At 50.9% G+C, this 15,167-nt stretch overlaps 1 protein-coding gene and 1 pseudogene across 1 annotated transcript; both read left to right on the plus strand.

Moving 5' to 3' along the window:
• The first annotated feature begins 1,111 nt into the window (after window positions 1–1,111).
• LOC117311884 (DPEP2 neighbor protein-like) lies at window positions 1,112–4,308 on the plus strand (annotated as a pseudogene).
• Window positions 4,309–4,431: 123 nt separating this feature from the next.
• Window positions 4,432–14,857, plus strand: LOC101325830 (dipeptidase 2-like). The gene is given in 13 exon segments (XM_033855077.1): window positions 4,432–4,558; window positions 4,670–4,805; window positions 4,807–4,887; window positions 5,217–5,343; window positions 5,635–5,764; window positions 5,983–6,124; window positions 6,423–6,492; window positions 6,613–6,789; window positions 7,166–7,247; window positions 7,915–7,990; window positions 8,640–8,775; window positions 8,849–9,016; window positions 14,786–14,857. Coding segments are annotated over 13 exon segments (1,524 nt in total).
• The last annotated feature ends 310 nt before the right edge of the window (window positions 14,858–15,167 follow it).

The raw sequence follows: 15,167 nt of genomic DNA on the forward strand, positions 1-15,167 counted from the left end.
CCCAAATGCGATTCCTTCCTGTGGGCCTGATCAGGCTAAGGGCAGAGTTGTCTCTTTCCTTCTCTGAGTCGGACCAAATCGTCTTAGTAACACCTCTTCAGTGTTGACCATGTTTTTCACGGAGGCTGCTGCTGAGCCTTTATCTCATCCTTTCATGGTGGAGAGAGAGAGGAGTATACTGATTTTTACTTCTAGGGGAGAGGGGAGTGTAATGATTATGTTGTCATTTTGTATTATGTCCTTTTGTCATGAATTTGTTTTGAATTTCATGTTAAAATGGGCTCACCATTCCCACTTTGTGAGGTCATTCAGCACCCTCATTTTGCACCTTTAACATCTCTCTCAGTATCACTTGGAAATGTTTGAAATGGCACGAGCTTGTCCTCACATTCCTATCAGTTGTAAATCCAGAGCCCCAACCTGAACCTAACCATTGAGCAGAACACCCCTCCACTACCTGTGTAACACTGGGTAGGCCCCTTAACCTCTTGGTTTTTTTAAGTCCTCAGGTGTAAAAATTTGAGGGTGCTATGAATTTATATTTGGGGCAGGACAAGGTCGAGAAGAGTGTCTTTGCTTTTATTCTTCCAAACTGGAATGTCTTCCCTCTCTTCCCCATGGGTCCAAATCTCACTTGTCCTTCAGGCCCACTGCCAAGGAGCCTTCCCTGATTCCCCAGTCCACACAAATCTCTGCCTCTTAGGGTCAGTGCCATACAACCTAGCTGTCTCTTACGTTAATCTTGCCTCTCAAGCCAATCTCAGAATGTGGGTCTCTCTTGCCCTCCTGTGGCCCCTGGGGCTGTGCCAGCCCACCGGCACGCCCCACATGGGGTGTCTACTAGGCTAGGGCATGGGTGGGGAGGCCCAGGTGTGAGGGGCCAGGCAGAGTACCTCTGCCTGCACCCTGCTGTCCTCCACAAAACTGCCCCTCCTCCTGAAGGCTGCCCCTCAAGTCACAGGTTCCTTATATGACCTCACTGGGTAGTGATGACCTCACAGGCCTTCTCACAGTTTCCATGGCAGGGTAATCATGCAAACGTGCTGCCCTCAGAGAAACTTCCCTACCAGTTCTCCACCAGACACCAATCTCTTTCGTTGTCTGAGAGAGAATGTCTGACCAGATCTTCTATATTTACTCCAACCTGTCCTCTGTTCCCTGGGTGGGCAGTGCAGCAGGTACACTGAGACAAGGCATCGGTACAGGAGGCACGCTGTACTCACAACCTCACCTGGCTGCCACATGTTCCTGTGGGGCTTGCCCACCACACACACCTAAGCACTTTCCCAGCTGTAAGTAATAGCAGTGACCTGGGACACCTTCAGGGACCCACAGTGCTCACTGCTGAGGACAAGTGAAAGGTCATCCCTGGACAAGTGTGCAGGAAGGTTCTGATCTTTATAAATGTAGCCTTCCCCTTTGGGCTACAGGATGCTTCCATTCAGACCTTTTCCTGATTGGCCTCTTAGCAAAAGACAAGTGCATTTTTGCTGGCAAATGGTAAATGGAGCAGTTTGAGGAAAAGGGCCACTCTTGAACCGCACCTTCAAGCCCCAGCACCTCTGTGCTGTCATGTAGACATCTATATCGGTCCCCTCAGACACATCCCATACTGAGCTGCTGAGTACTAGGGGAGAGGGTGTTGCCATATTGATGGGAAGACCGGAAGAACCAAGGGGGGTGATGAAGTGCTAGTGAGACTGGAGGGCTGAGGAGATGGTATCCCAGGAGGCTGGGTGGAAGTGAGCCTAGACTTGGTACCCAGAACCCGGTTCTGAGTCTCCTGATCACTCTGCCTCAGGACTTGGCCTTGTTCTAATCTAGATAAAAGTATCAGAGGGCTAGAGTTCAGTGTGGTTGAAACAGGCAGTATAAATGGGGCCCAAGAGGGGTTGCCAAGGTGGGTGGGGTTCTTAACCAATTTCTATTAGATTATTCTTTTCCAAACCTTGAAAGGCATTTCCATTCAAGCCTCAGAAGTGACAGACTGCAAGAAATGTTTTCTCTGTTGTGGAAGGGAGAGGTGGAGAGGATCATGATTGCAATTACTTTTGGGTTCTACTGTTTTCCCTGGAAACGGTGAAGAGACTTCCTCATCTGCTGCAGCCGTAGGCTCTAGGGATTGCTTTTGCAGCCAGTGTCCCTTCTCTAGGGACTCATAGAGGTAATGGGCCAAGGCTGTGTTTTGGATGTCAAGTAGATTAAAGGTCTTCAGCCAGAAACTGGGAGAGACATGAGAGAGGGAAATTCTGGCAGGAGACTGTGCACAGCAGAAGTGACTGATCAGTTCTGATTTTCTTTGCAGAAGCAGTGGCTCCCGTTTCTCCTCCTACACCTGGTCACTACCATGTCCTCAACTGAGGGTATGGAGAAACGCAGTTGGGCCGGCATGGGGAGACATCCTGCCTGGTTGGTGGCTACCGGGTCTACGGGGATGTTCCTTTGGCCACGCCAGCAAAGGTGGAAGCAGAGAAGCCAGTCCCCAGACGTGCTCCCAAGAGAAAGCACTCTCCGGAAGAGCTGGACGAAGATCTCAGTTGCTCCAGACCCAAAATCTGGCAATTGTAGCATGGTGCCAGGAGGCGGACCCCACAGAATCTTGCAGGTGAGCCATTCTGAAGAGAGGGCAATGGTTTAACTGCCTAAGGCAGCGAATGCCTCTTCCTGCAGTGACCCCCCCACCCCGCCCCGCTACTGCCCACTGCCACAGATTAGAACCTGCGTCATTCTCTCTGAGCCTTCCTCAGCCAGGAGCCTCCTTCCACACTAAATGGCCATAAGCAAGAAGTCTCAGAAACTGAGGTTTGAAATGAGTCTGCCCTGAACATCCCAGGGCTGAAGCTGGCCTGGAAGAAAACCTGACGTTCCTCTGCTCAATCCTCAGGGGCCCCTTTGTGAGCTGAAGAAAGTCAAGTCTGCACTCTGCGAGCCGAGGAGGATGCAGGAGCAGAGACAGGGTGCAGAGAAGCCTTGGCAGTCTACCACATGGGCTCCTGCCCTGAGCCATTGTCAGCGGCCACCACCACAAACCAGCGGGGAGCTGGGCTTTCTGAAACTGTAAGCAGAAATCTGTGGCTTCCCAAAGAGCCTCCTGCATGGCGTCTCAGGAGGCAGGATAGAGAGACCCAGGAAGACCCGCTCCCTGAAGCAAGAACAGGATGGAGAGTCAAGCAGCATGCACCCTGCCCCGAGGTTCACATGCTCCTTTATTGCCAGCCCTTTCTGTCCCCAGTGCGGTCCCTTACTGCTCAATAAAATGTTTTTTCTGTAACATATTTCTAGGGTTGCCAGTGCTCAGACTTAGGTCACTACCCCTGTGCTAGGCACTCCTGCCACCCGGGGGGATCAGAGCAAAAACTTGAGAGGCTGGGGATGAAGGAGTTTGGGCACAGTCCCTAAAGCATCTCAGTGGTTGCTTCTCATCTTCTGTGAGAAGGCACATCCCCAGTGTCTGTGTGTGTGTGTGTGTGTGTGTGTGTGTGTGTGTGTGTGTGTGTTGGGGGGAGGGGGTCCCTAGAGGAGGCAGCTGGTGGAGGGCCTGAGGCTGGAAATGGGGAATGGCGTGCGGCCTCTGAGCAAGCACAGGCACTTAACCCTTGAGGTTTCTGGGAAAGCTAGAGCCACAAGGGCCACGAGATAAGGCAAGCGTAGCAGCAGAACCCAGGTGCCAGGTCTTTCCTCAGAACCTATACTTCTCCACGAGGCCAGGCCTTCCATGCTCAGGTAGGAGGGATCCTGGCCAGAAGGTCAGCCAGCAGCTCTGGGAGGAAGTTTGCTGCGGTGGGGGCTCTGCTGCCATGGAAACGACTTCATTTCCTTCCACTCAAATAGCCTACTGACTGGGTTCCTGCTCTGTTGAGTAAAAGGGTTGCTGACTCTCCCCAGAAGGTTGTTCAGTTCACATCCCAAAAGTCCCTCTATTCAGGCCCTGGGGAGGTGTAGCAACTCCTGAGGGTGCTCTTTCCTGAGGCTGGCTGACAGAAGTGGGGGAGGTTCCTGATAGTTCCCAGGTGCTGGTTCAAGTCCCCAGAGAATGGTCATGCAGGTTGGGGTGTCAAGTAGGTGGAGAGAGAAGGTCGGGGGCAGAGGGCCTCCTCCTGAATCCAGAGCTCACAAGGTTACCCCCCCCCCACGAAATTTCCAGAAACTATCTCTTTCCCCACACCAGCCCCCATGGGCCAGTACGGGGAAACCGGGAGCCCAGAGTACTTGTGGCCACAGAGACAACTCGCACGCGGCCCTTGGGGTGGACAGGGCTGGCTGCAGACAGATGGGGACGACGTGTGCTCCTGGGAGGCCTCAGGCTGAAGGTGGCCCTCTGAGAGAAGCACCCCAGCTTGGACAGGAAGGTTAGAGGTGGGGAGAGCAACCTAGGGCACCCCCTCGGAGCAGTGGGAGTGGGAAGAGGGGCGGGGGCGGAGGGAACCCGCGATGGGAGGCGAGTGGGCTCTCAGCAGAGGCCAGCTTAGCCCGCGGGAGCTGCCTCTGAGCAGGGGGCAGGAGGGCAGTGCCGCCCTGTGGCTGCCGGGCTTCGCGGATCGCGGCTCTCCGCACACGGGTCGCAGGGTCCTGTGACGCTGTATCCCCTCCTTCACCCTGCCCCCTCGCGAGGCCGCGTCGCTGGGTGGTCTGTGTCGACGGGCAGAACCCCATCGCCCGCCCCTCTCAGACCCGCCTCTGCCCGCCTGCCTGGCCCTGCGCAGCTTGCGGCCCGGGGGCCTCGAAGGTCCCCATGCACTCAGCCAGCGGCCTCTTTTGTGTCTGCTGCTCCTGCTGGGTCTGCTGCTGCGGCCGGTAACCCGTGCAGACCACGCCAGGCACCTCCAGCACCCCAAGTCCGCGGGAGCGCACACAGGCCCTGATGCGGGACTTCCCACTTGTGGACGGGTGGCTGCAGTATGTGCGGGCTGCTGGGGGCCGGTGGGGGCCTAGCCTGGCCCTGGGCAGGGGAGGAGGTCCGGAGCATGCAGAGCTAGTAGGGAGGCTCTCTCACACCACCCCTGGATGTCCTCTCCATCATCTACAGATGCCCTTCCCCTTCTCTGTCATCCCCTCCCCGGTGGGAACCCCTCAGCCCAGGCCTCAGCTGCTCCTAGTATAGTCTGTGTGACAGTGTGAGGTGGGGGGGGCCCCCCAGGCTGGTCCAGGCCAGGCAATGTGTCCTGCCTGATCCCAAGACCTAAGGAGCCCACCCGTTTGCCTTGACCTCCCTCCAGCCACAAGGACATGCCCCTGGTCCTGAGGCAGTTTTACCACAATGGGCTACAGGATGTTAATCTGCACAATTTCAGCCATGGCCAGACCAGCTTGGACAGGCTGAAAGACGGTCTCGTGGGTGCCCAGGTACCAAAGGGACACACAAGGTGCCACCATGGCTGCTGGGGAATGTGGGGCCCTTTGGGGGCCTCAGAGACCACAGGCTAGTTACATTGGAACTAAGTTACCATAGTGACCTAGAAAGTGCCATGCCAAGGATGCTGGGGCCTACAGGAGTCACAGTGAGCCAGCCTGACGGGCATCCAAGTACCACAGAGAAAGCAACACATTACATGTGACTTCCAGGCACAGTGAGTGCTGTGCCAACTGAGCCCCAAGGAGTTCCAAAGCCCAGACTAAGCCCTGGCCTTCCCTCAGTTCTGGTCAGCCTACGCCCTATTCCAGACCCACGAACGGGATGCTGTGCACCTCACCCTGGAGCAAATTGACCTCATCCGCCTCATGTGTGCCTCCTATTCTGAGCTGGAGCTTGTGACCTCAGTTAAAGGTAGACGGGGCACTTCCCTGGTAGTCCAGAGGTTAAGACTCCACCCTTCCACCACAGGGGGCTCAGGTTTGATCCCCGGTGGGGGAACTAAGAGCCCTCAAGCTGTGTGGCACGGCCAAAAAAAAAAAAAGGTAAACAGACTGGTGGTGGTAGGTGTTAGGGACTTCAGTAAGCTACGCCTGCCTCTAAAAATGGTCATCTGACCTACCTGCCCCCAGCTCTCAACAATACCCGGAAGTGGGCTTGCCTCATTGGTGTGGAGGGCGGCCACTCACTGGACAGTAGCCTCTCCAGCTTGCGTACCTTCCATGCGCTGGGTGTGTGCTACGTGACACTCACCCACACCTGCAACACGCCCTGGTGAGCACAGTGCAGATGGTAAGGGCCCAGTGAGGCGGGGATCTGCCCAAGATCACGCTGGGGCCCAAAGCAAGTTTACCCCTGGGATCCGGCCCTGAACCTGGGATGCGGGGGGGGAATTGAGGTTTGCAGAACAAGACTGAATCCCCAGAAGGGCCCTCCTACTGCCAGGCACAGCCCAGTTTGGGTCCCTCCTCTTGCACCAGTTGCAGGTGTAGATGGCTTGACAGAACCTCTTTCTAGGCTCTTGTAGCCAAGTGATGGCTACCAGTCAGACTGCCTCCTGGCCATCCTGCAGGGCACAGAGCTCAGCAAAGGGTATCCACCCCTTCTACAGCAATGTCAGTCGGCTGACCGGCTTTGGCGAGGTAAGGACCCGGGTTCCATACCCTGCCCCACATGAATGTACAGCCCCGCCTGTTCCCTACAGATAAATGCACACAAGATAAATGCAGCCCTGATGCCCTCTCCCCATCCTGTCCCTGCAGAAGGTGGTGGCAGAAATGAACCGCCTGGGCATGATAGTGGACTTATCCCATGTCTCGGATGCTGTGGCACGGCGAGCCCTAGAAGTGTCACAGGCACCTGTCATCTTCTCCCACTCAGCTGCCCGGGGTGTGTGCAAGAACACTTGGAATGTTCCTGATGATATCCTGCAGCTTCTGGTGAGACTGCCCTGGCCCTCAAACCTAAAGCAAGAGGTTCAAACCAGGAGCCCTTGAACCTGAGCCTCTTCTCCCTCAATTTCCTCAAACCCCAGGTTAAATATCTTCTGCCCCCAAAACCACGATCCACAGCCCCTGAACTCTTGCACCCTAGGTGGGGGTCTAGGCGGTAAGACACTCCTCCAAACCCGGAAACCCAGGGCCAAGACACCACCCAGACCAGGGCTGCGGCTCCTCCATTCACACGAACCCAGAGAGGAGACGACTCTGACCTCAAAGCCAGGGCTGAACACCTTCCTCACAGGGGCCGAGAGAGTGAACAGGCAGGTGGCTGTGCTGGTGGCCAAGCTGACTGTCCACCAGTCTGCCCCTGCAGAAGAACGGTGGCATCGTGATGGTGTCCTTGTCCGTGCGGGTGCTGCAGTGCAACCCGTTAGCCAACGTGTCTACTGTGGCAGGTGAGCCTCATCCTGGGCTCCCTGAAAACTCTGATTTGGAGCTGAAGCTGGGTCCAAATTTGGGGAGGACTTCAGAAGAGCCCCAGGGGTTTGACCCACCTATTGGCAATAGGTACAGCTCCCCAAAACCCAATAATGGACGGTACACAGCACCTTGGTGCCATGTGGAACTGGAGCCACGGAATCAAAACTGTGATACTGATGGGTATCAGGGAGGCTGTCAGACACAGAGCCCGGGTGCTGCCCATCTGTGCCTCTACAGGGGCTCCTAAAGCACACTGCCCCTACCTCTGGCCAAGGGACTGGACAGCTCCTTAGGTCTCTGGGGTCTTCTTCAGTTGTACTCTTGTTCCTCTCTCATCCTCCACACCCAAGGAAAGGAGCCCCCACAGGTTCTCAAGGAGACTGGGAGGCAGGGTGAATCTTGGGTGGGAAATGGCCCAAACAGGGTGCTCTGGGGTCCACTCCAAATCTGAAGTCCAGTCTAGAGCCAGCTGGGATCACTTCAGATCAAACCTCAGGGCCCTCTAGTTGGTATCTCAGTGCCAGGCCATGAAGGAACTGGCCTGTTTGACCTACAGGCTGAAAAAAGGGGAATCAACAGAGGCCAGTCATCACCCCCACCCCTGCCCTGGAAGCCCCACACTGCTGACTTTCCATTTTTCAGATCACTTCGACCACATCAGGGCAGTCGTTGGATGCAAGTTCATCGGGATTGGTGGAGATTATGACGGGGCTGGCCAGTGAGTGCTTCCCCGTGGCTTGTCTCGGGCTGGCTGGGCAGCAATAGGGCTTTCACAGCCACCGTGCCCACCACACTGTGGTCCTCATGGCCTTGACCATAGCCTCAGGTGTGCTGGTCCAACTGGTGTCTCCCCTCTCCCAGGGTCTGCTACCTGGGCTCTCCTGTCTGTTTGGCCCTACTCTAGGTCATCATATTTGTCTAAAACACCACACAGAGCTCATCTGCCCAGCATCTGCGCCCATCCAGTGCCAGCAGACCCACGGCCTCGGAGCAGACTCTTAGCAAGGTCTGGGCTGGGCTGACCATCTTCTCTGCCTGCAGTTGGGCCTGTGCATGCAGGGGGGTCAACCCAGTTCTTAAAAAGCTTTTCTTCTCTTTATAAATGGAGGCAAAAATTGCATTCAGTGAAAGGCATAGATCTTAACAGTACAATTCGATGACTTTTGGTGAATAGTCGAGGCGCTTTGGGGGCCTTCCTCTGAAGGATGAAGAGCAGGAGTGAATCACCTACTCTCTCCAAGTCTCCATTTTCCACATCTGACCAGGGCTGCGGTTCAGTGGACCCTGGACACATAGGGCTTCGGTTCTGACTCAGGACTAGGGAACAGGTCTGAGGCCCAACAGCTGGCTGGCTGGCGGCCACACAGGTTCCCACAGGGCCTGGAGGACATGTCCATATACCTGGTACTGATAGAGGAGTTGTTGGGGCGTGGCTGGAGTGAGGAAGAGCTCTGGGGTGTGCTTTGAGGAAACGTGCGGTGGGTCTTCAGACAGGTGGAACAGGTATGCTGGGCTGGGCAAAAGAGTAGCTCTGAGCAGGTGGTCCGAGCAGGTGTACGTGCGGGTGCTGTGAGAGGTGCTGCCCGCTGACTGCCGCCTCCTGGTACGGGAGGAGAACGAGGGACAGAGTCCCTGGGAGGATGAGTTCCCAGATGAGCAGCTGGGCAGCTCTTGCCGCTCCGTCCTCCCACATCTGCATCAGAGAGAGGATCTGGCTCCAGACCAGAAACTAACCAGAGCTGTGGTTTGTGGGAATCCCATTTTGTCACCTAAGTGGTCATTCTCAAAATCTTGCCCCCACATGGGCCCAGGCCCCACAGTTATTGCTGCCTTCCCAGTCCTCATTGTTTGGCTCTGGTGATCCAGTTAATCCTGCCAGATGTCACTTTGGCAGCCACAGATACCCCACAAAGTTTCCTTGCATGCGAGCACAAACATTTCCTGAAAATAAATGTTTTAGAAATGGAATCAGCACGAGTGTCCTTCTCCGTGGTGGGGTCTGTGGTGCAGGCTCCCAATACTGGGGTTTGGTGGGGGACCCTGCAGTTTAGACACCAGATACTCAAGGAAGACCTGTTGGCAGTGGCCTGAGGAAACCCAGGTGGCTTGGCTCAGCACTGGAAGAAGACAGTGGGTGGCTCTGGCTGCGGGAGGGTGGACCTTACTGGGTTCCCTCTGTGTAGCTCACCTCAATCCACATCCTGACCCGCTGAGTACCACCTGGGGATCTTTCAGGGAATTCTGGTTCACATGCCCAAGAAGAGAACATGCCTAGATCACAAATGATCTTGGCACCTATTTGGACAGAGCCCAGAATCTCAGGCTACTTAATGGGCCATGGACCTCCAATGGCTAGACACCTCCTTCCCTGTTCCTCAGGGACTTTCCCTCTCTAATCGGTTCAGGCTACTTCGACAACCACCCCATCTCCCCCCAGTTCATCAATGATAATAGCAACTGCACTAATTATATCCAAAATCGAGTAAATACATTGAGTTAATCATGAGAGGTAGGGCTTCCCTGGGGGCGCAGTGGTTAAGAATCCACCTGCCAATGCAGGGGACACGGGTTCGAGTCCTGGTCTGGGAAGATCCAACATGCCATGGAACAACTAAGCCCGTACGCCACAACTACTGAGCCCACGTGCCGCAACTACTGAAGCCCGGGTGCCTAGAGCCGGTGCTCTGCAACAGGAGAAGCCACCACAATGAGAAGCCTGCGCACCGCAACAAAGAGGAGCCCCCGCTCACCGCAACTAGAGAAAGCCCATGTGCAGCAACGAAGACCCAACACAGCCAAAAATAAACAAATAAATAAATAAAATTTAAAAAGAAAAGAGATACAATACAGTATTGTTAACCATAGTTGCCATGCTGTACGTTACATTCCAGAATGTATTTGTCTTGTAACTGGAAGTTTGTATCCTCTGACCACCTTCACCCATTTCCCCCCAACCTCATTCCCATAGGTTAAAATTTTAAATAGAGAAGCCCAGATAAGCTTCAATGAGAAGATGACATCTGAGCAGAGATTTGAGTTAGCCAAGTTGGTATCTAGTGGAAGAGTGCACAGGAGAGGAAAGGGCCAGTGCAAAGACCCTGGGGCAGGAGCTTGTCTGGTGTGTTAGAAGAACAGGAAGGAGGCCACTGTGGTTGCAGCACAGAACGGAGAAGAGAGTAATGGAAGTCAGATACACAGTGGATGGAGAGCAGTAAGCAGATAGGACACAGTGGTCAGACCCTGAATGGCCTTGTGGGACGCTCTGCGGTCTTTGTTAGCTCTTCACGATAGGAGCCAGTGAAGGGTTTTAAGGAGAGGAGTGGCGTGACTGATCACACTCCCCATGATCACGGTGACTGCTGTATGAAAAACAGACTGTGGGGGCCACGGTAGACACAGGCAGGTCAGTTAGAAGGCTCTCCAGTCACCGATGTCAGAGCTGACGGTGGCTCAGGACGGAGAGATAGTAGGGGAGGTGGTGAGAAGTGGTCACATTCTAAAAATATTCTGAAGGTAGAGCAACAGGAGTAAAATGAAGAAAATCAAAATCCCATGTCCCAGAGATAACTGTTAATTTATTTATTCTAAGCAAACAAGGTCCTGTCTAAAAACCACAAAGCTTGCCCAGGATGCTCTTCTCAGAGGTACTAACTTTTTACTTCTCAGCCTACTCCGGCCTGGCCTCCCCCTCTGCCGCTCTCCCCAAACCGCGCTGATTAAAGTCACCAATTACCTCGAAGCTGCTCAATCTACGAGGCACTGGCCTGTCCTCAATCTTGTTTCGCTAGCAGCACATGGCATGGTTGAGCCTCCCCTCTTCCTTGATCTCTCTCCTCCCTGGGTTCGTCGACTGCACACTCTCCCAGTTTTTCTCTCTACCCCTGCTTTTCAGTCTCTTTTGCTGGTTTCACCTCCTCCCCTCACATGTTGAGGCTGCTCCTTAGTCGTGGGCCCTCTTCCCTTCTAATTTAACACATCCTCCCTCACAAATTTATTCACTCCCATGGTTTAAAATATTGGCCATGATCATCTCCAAAGGCATCCCAACCTCACACCAACTGCTCAAAACACAACCCCACTCGGATGTCTTAAGGGCATCTTCTACTCAACATGTAGAAAACAAAGCCTTGATCTTCCCTCCTAAGCCTTGTCCTCTGTCTCCAATTATTTATTCAACAGACACTTACTGAGCCCCTAAGATATGCCAAGCACTGGTAGGCACTAGAGATAAAATGATGAGGCAGGAGGGAAAGGTTCAATAGAACAGAGGGTTATAGAAAGGGAACTTACAAATATGTGTGAAATTAAAACCACGTATGGTGCTATGAAGGAGCAGTTACGTAAGGCTGTGGGAGTCTAGGTCAGCAGGGAAGAGACTGATGGGGGTTGAGGAGGGCCTCCCTTAAGAAATAATCTCTGGGGACTTCCCTGGTGGTGCAGTGGTTCAGAATCTGCCTGCCAGCACTATTTACAATAGCCAGGACATGGAAGCAACCTAAGTGTTCATTGACAGAATAGATAAAGAAGATGTGGCACATATACACAATGGAATATTACTCAGCCATAAAAAGAAACGAAAGTGGTTTATTTGTAGTGAGGTGGATGGACCCAGAGTCTGTCCTACAGAGTGAAGTAAGTCAGAAAGAGAAAAACAAATACCATATGCTAACACATATATATGGAATCTAAAAAATAAAAATGGTTCTGAAGAACCTAGGGGCAGGACAGGAATAAAGACACAGACATAGAGAATGGACTTGAGGACACAGGGATAGGGAAGGATAAGCTGGGAAGAAGTGAGTGTCACCGACATACATACACTACCAAATGTAAAATAGACAGCTAGTCGGAAGCAGTTGCATAGCACAGGGAGATCAGGTCAGTGCTGTGTGACCACCTAGAGGGGTGGGATAGGGAGGGTGGGAGGGAGACGCAAGAGGGAGGGGATATGGGGATATATGTATACGTATAGCTGATTCACTTTGTTATACAGCAGCAACTAACACAACAATGTAAAGCAATTATACTCCAATAAAGATGTTAGAAAAAAATAATAGTGTTGTGAAATAAAAAAGACATGGTAAGTGGTGGCATTTGGGAATTGTTTGTTGTATTACAATGAAACCTTCACGAACTGTAATTTGTTGGTTATGCCATATTTATGTATTTTTATTTTTACTATATGAAGTATCCTTCCAGAATATTTTAGCCAAGCCTGTAACAACATTCTGTGTGTGTGTTTGTGTGTGCATACATGCATGTGTGTATATGTATGGGGCGGGCGGGCAGGTTACAGGAAAGAGAAGTGTAGAGCTGACAGAGATAGGTCAATCCAGCAGATTTTTGCATTTCCCTTCTCTGACACCTTAGGAAAATCCATCCACATACACATTCCATGTGTTTCTGTTGGGATTGTCAATCCCAGTGTCAGTATACTCCTTGAAGTTTGATACAGACATACCAAGAGAAAGGAGTTCTCTCTCTTCCTTTGGATCCTAAGTTATTAAGATAAGATTAGGAGGTTACTAAATGCCATTTTTCTCACTATGTGTAAAAACCTTGGCTGAGAATGTCTAGTGGGAACCAAAGCCAAGAGATTAGAAAAAGAAAGAGCTGCTTAACATCATTTGATAACCTGGATCAGACTGTTCCTGAAGCCCTTCTTTGGGTAATCTCAATAACATCATCCATTATTTTTTCTTTTGTATCTATGCCAATTTGAGCTGTTTCTGTCTCATGCTACCAAATGGATACCATCTACTTCAACTGAATCATCCAGTGGAGATATTTTTTCATTTCTAAATGGAGGCTTGGGTCAATAAAATGTACGGGATTCCTAAGAGATAACCAAAGCCCAACCCAAGAATCTCTGACCCAAGCCTTACTCCATCTGGATAAAAATTCAGATTTTGGTTTCTTCGCATGGGACCTTCTCAAACACTCTTGTTTCTCACAGAGTTTGCACTCACTCCTGGGCTACTATGGGGTGACCTTCCAGCCCAATCAAGCCCTGCCCCCAGGTCCCCTACACCAATATCAGCCCACTTGGAGATGCAGGAGGGGGCAGTGGAGCAATCAGAGACCCAGTTGGCAGGCTTGAGAGAACCCTTCCTAGCCCCTATACCTCATCAAACTTCACAGTGTACTGAGTTGATTTATGAGAAAAGGTTATTAAAGCATGTAAGAGCTCCTGCTGGAGAGAAAATTATCTGTATAAACAAAGTGTTATTATAGGAATCGAGGAGGCCACATGTGGGAAAGGTCATTAAAATAAGGAAAAACCGGCATATCAATCCCTTCTAAATCACTGATCTCGCATGAGAGAAGTTAAATATCTCTATATCTCACATGTTTCCTTTTGATCATTAGTCCTTCCAGCTCAGAAGGGGACATTCTCAGATGCTAAATTGCTGAGTACTTTAAATTAGGGGGAACTTCTAAGACATAAGTTGTGAAGTTGGATTTTTGAAGGAGGGCTCAATTAGAGACTGCGTAGTAATACAAAGCAGGCACTTGAATCTCTAGAGTGTTATTTTCTCTCCTACAAATGAAAGACTAATTTTTTTCCTTTGCTTCATTTGACAAGATTTGATATTTTCCATTCTTTCTCCTAACAAGGGGGAATGCACAACAGTCACCCTGTATACAGTGGTGTAATTCACAGAAATGATTTTCAGGCTTTGGGTTAAGAAAACAAATCCCCTTAGTAGATTAGTTTGTATTTTAAAAAAAAAAATTTGAGTTAGGGCCAGATTCCTCCCATGGAAATAATATTAGTAAACAGTTGGTTCCATTAAGATGTTTTACTCAAGTTTGGTTCTCTGAGCCAGATTCCTTTGTTCTTAACATGGGGTTTTGACAGCCCAGCTCAGACTACTGATCTATATTCTTCAAGCGAGTGAGCAATATAATGAGCCTTTGATTTCCCTTTTATTCATTCTTTGGAACTTTAATTCTGGAGTTTAGAGACAATGATATTATATCTAAATGTTATCAAAAGTTTTGTTTGCAATGTAAAATTAGGTGCAATTAAGTGGTGGTGTAAAGATATTATGATGGCATTTTAGTCAGGGGCCCTAGCACTACTTGAATTCTTGCCTTAGGTACACCACTACTTCTTTTATAATGTTTCCAAGGGAGATACTAAACAAAGGAGGCAAAATACAGGGGCTTTGACCCCCAAACACCAAAGCAGAATTCAAGCACCCTGGGCTCAAATCCATAGAGCTCCTGTAGCCATGTGAGGCAGGTTTAAATGGACTAGAAGCAAGTAGAAAGGCTATTATTCTGTCTCAACAAAGCCCGACAAATTTGAGTGCTTATCTCTGCAAAGTTTTCAGTGCCTAAGCCTGAACTGGGAATTCTTAGGATCTAGTGGTAAAGAAGCATCCAAAGAGAGATGTCTGGACTTTCATCCAGTGTAGCAGTACCAGGCCAATATACCACCCCAAAGGAGAAGAGATGAATTTTTAAATCACGTAGTGACTCCACCCAAAGTGGCCCCTTTTTGCAGGTGGAGGAAAGTGGCTATCATGAAAAAGAGGAGTCAAAGAGCTCTTCTCCATTCTTAGAAACCAAAATGTGAAAATTTTTCATACCCCAGCATTGCGTATGTTAACATATGTCTACTTGGCTCATTTAGGAGATCCTTTATCTCAATTGCATTAGTGTGGTCTTTTATATAATGCTAGACATAATTAGTCATCCAACGTAATGAGTTTGAACTGAACTGTGATTTGTACTAGAGTCCCCATAGTTACACTCAAAGTCCTCCAAATTTATTTAAAAGCATTCATGCTATGAACATCTATTATTTTGCGGTCTGTCATCTTTTTATCTTTCTTCTGGTAGCTATATCCTAATTTCCCCACCTTCAATCCATGTGCTTCTCGTGG

The sequence above is a fragment of the Tursiops truncatus genome, chromosome 3, assembly GCF_011762595.2.
Source record: "Tursiops truncatus isolate mTurTru1 chromosome 3, mTurTru1.mat.Y, whole genome shotgun sequence".
In the NCBI taxonomy this organism is placed as follows: domain Eukaryota; kingdom Metazoa; phylum Chordata; class Mammalia; order Artiodactyla; family Delphinidae; genus Tursiops; species Tursiops truncatus.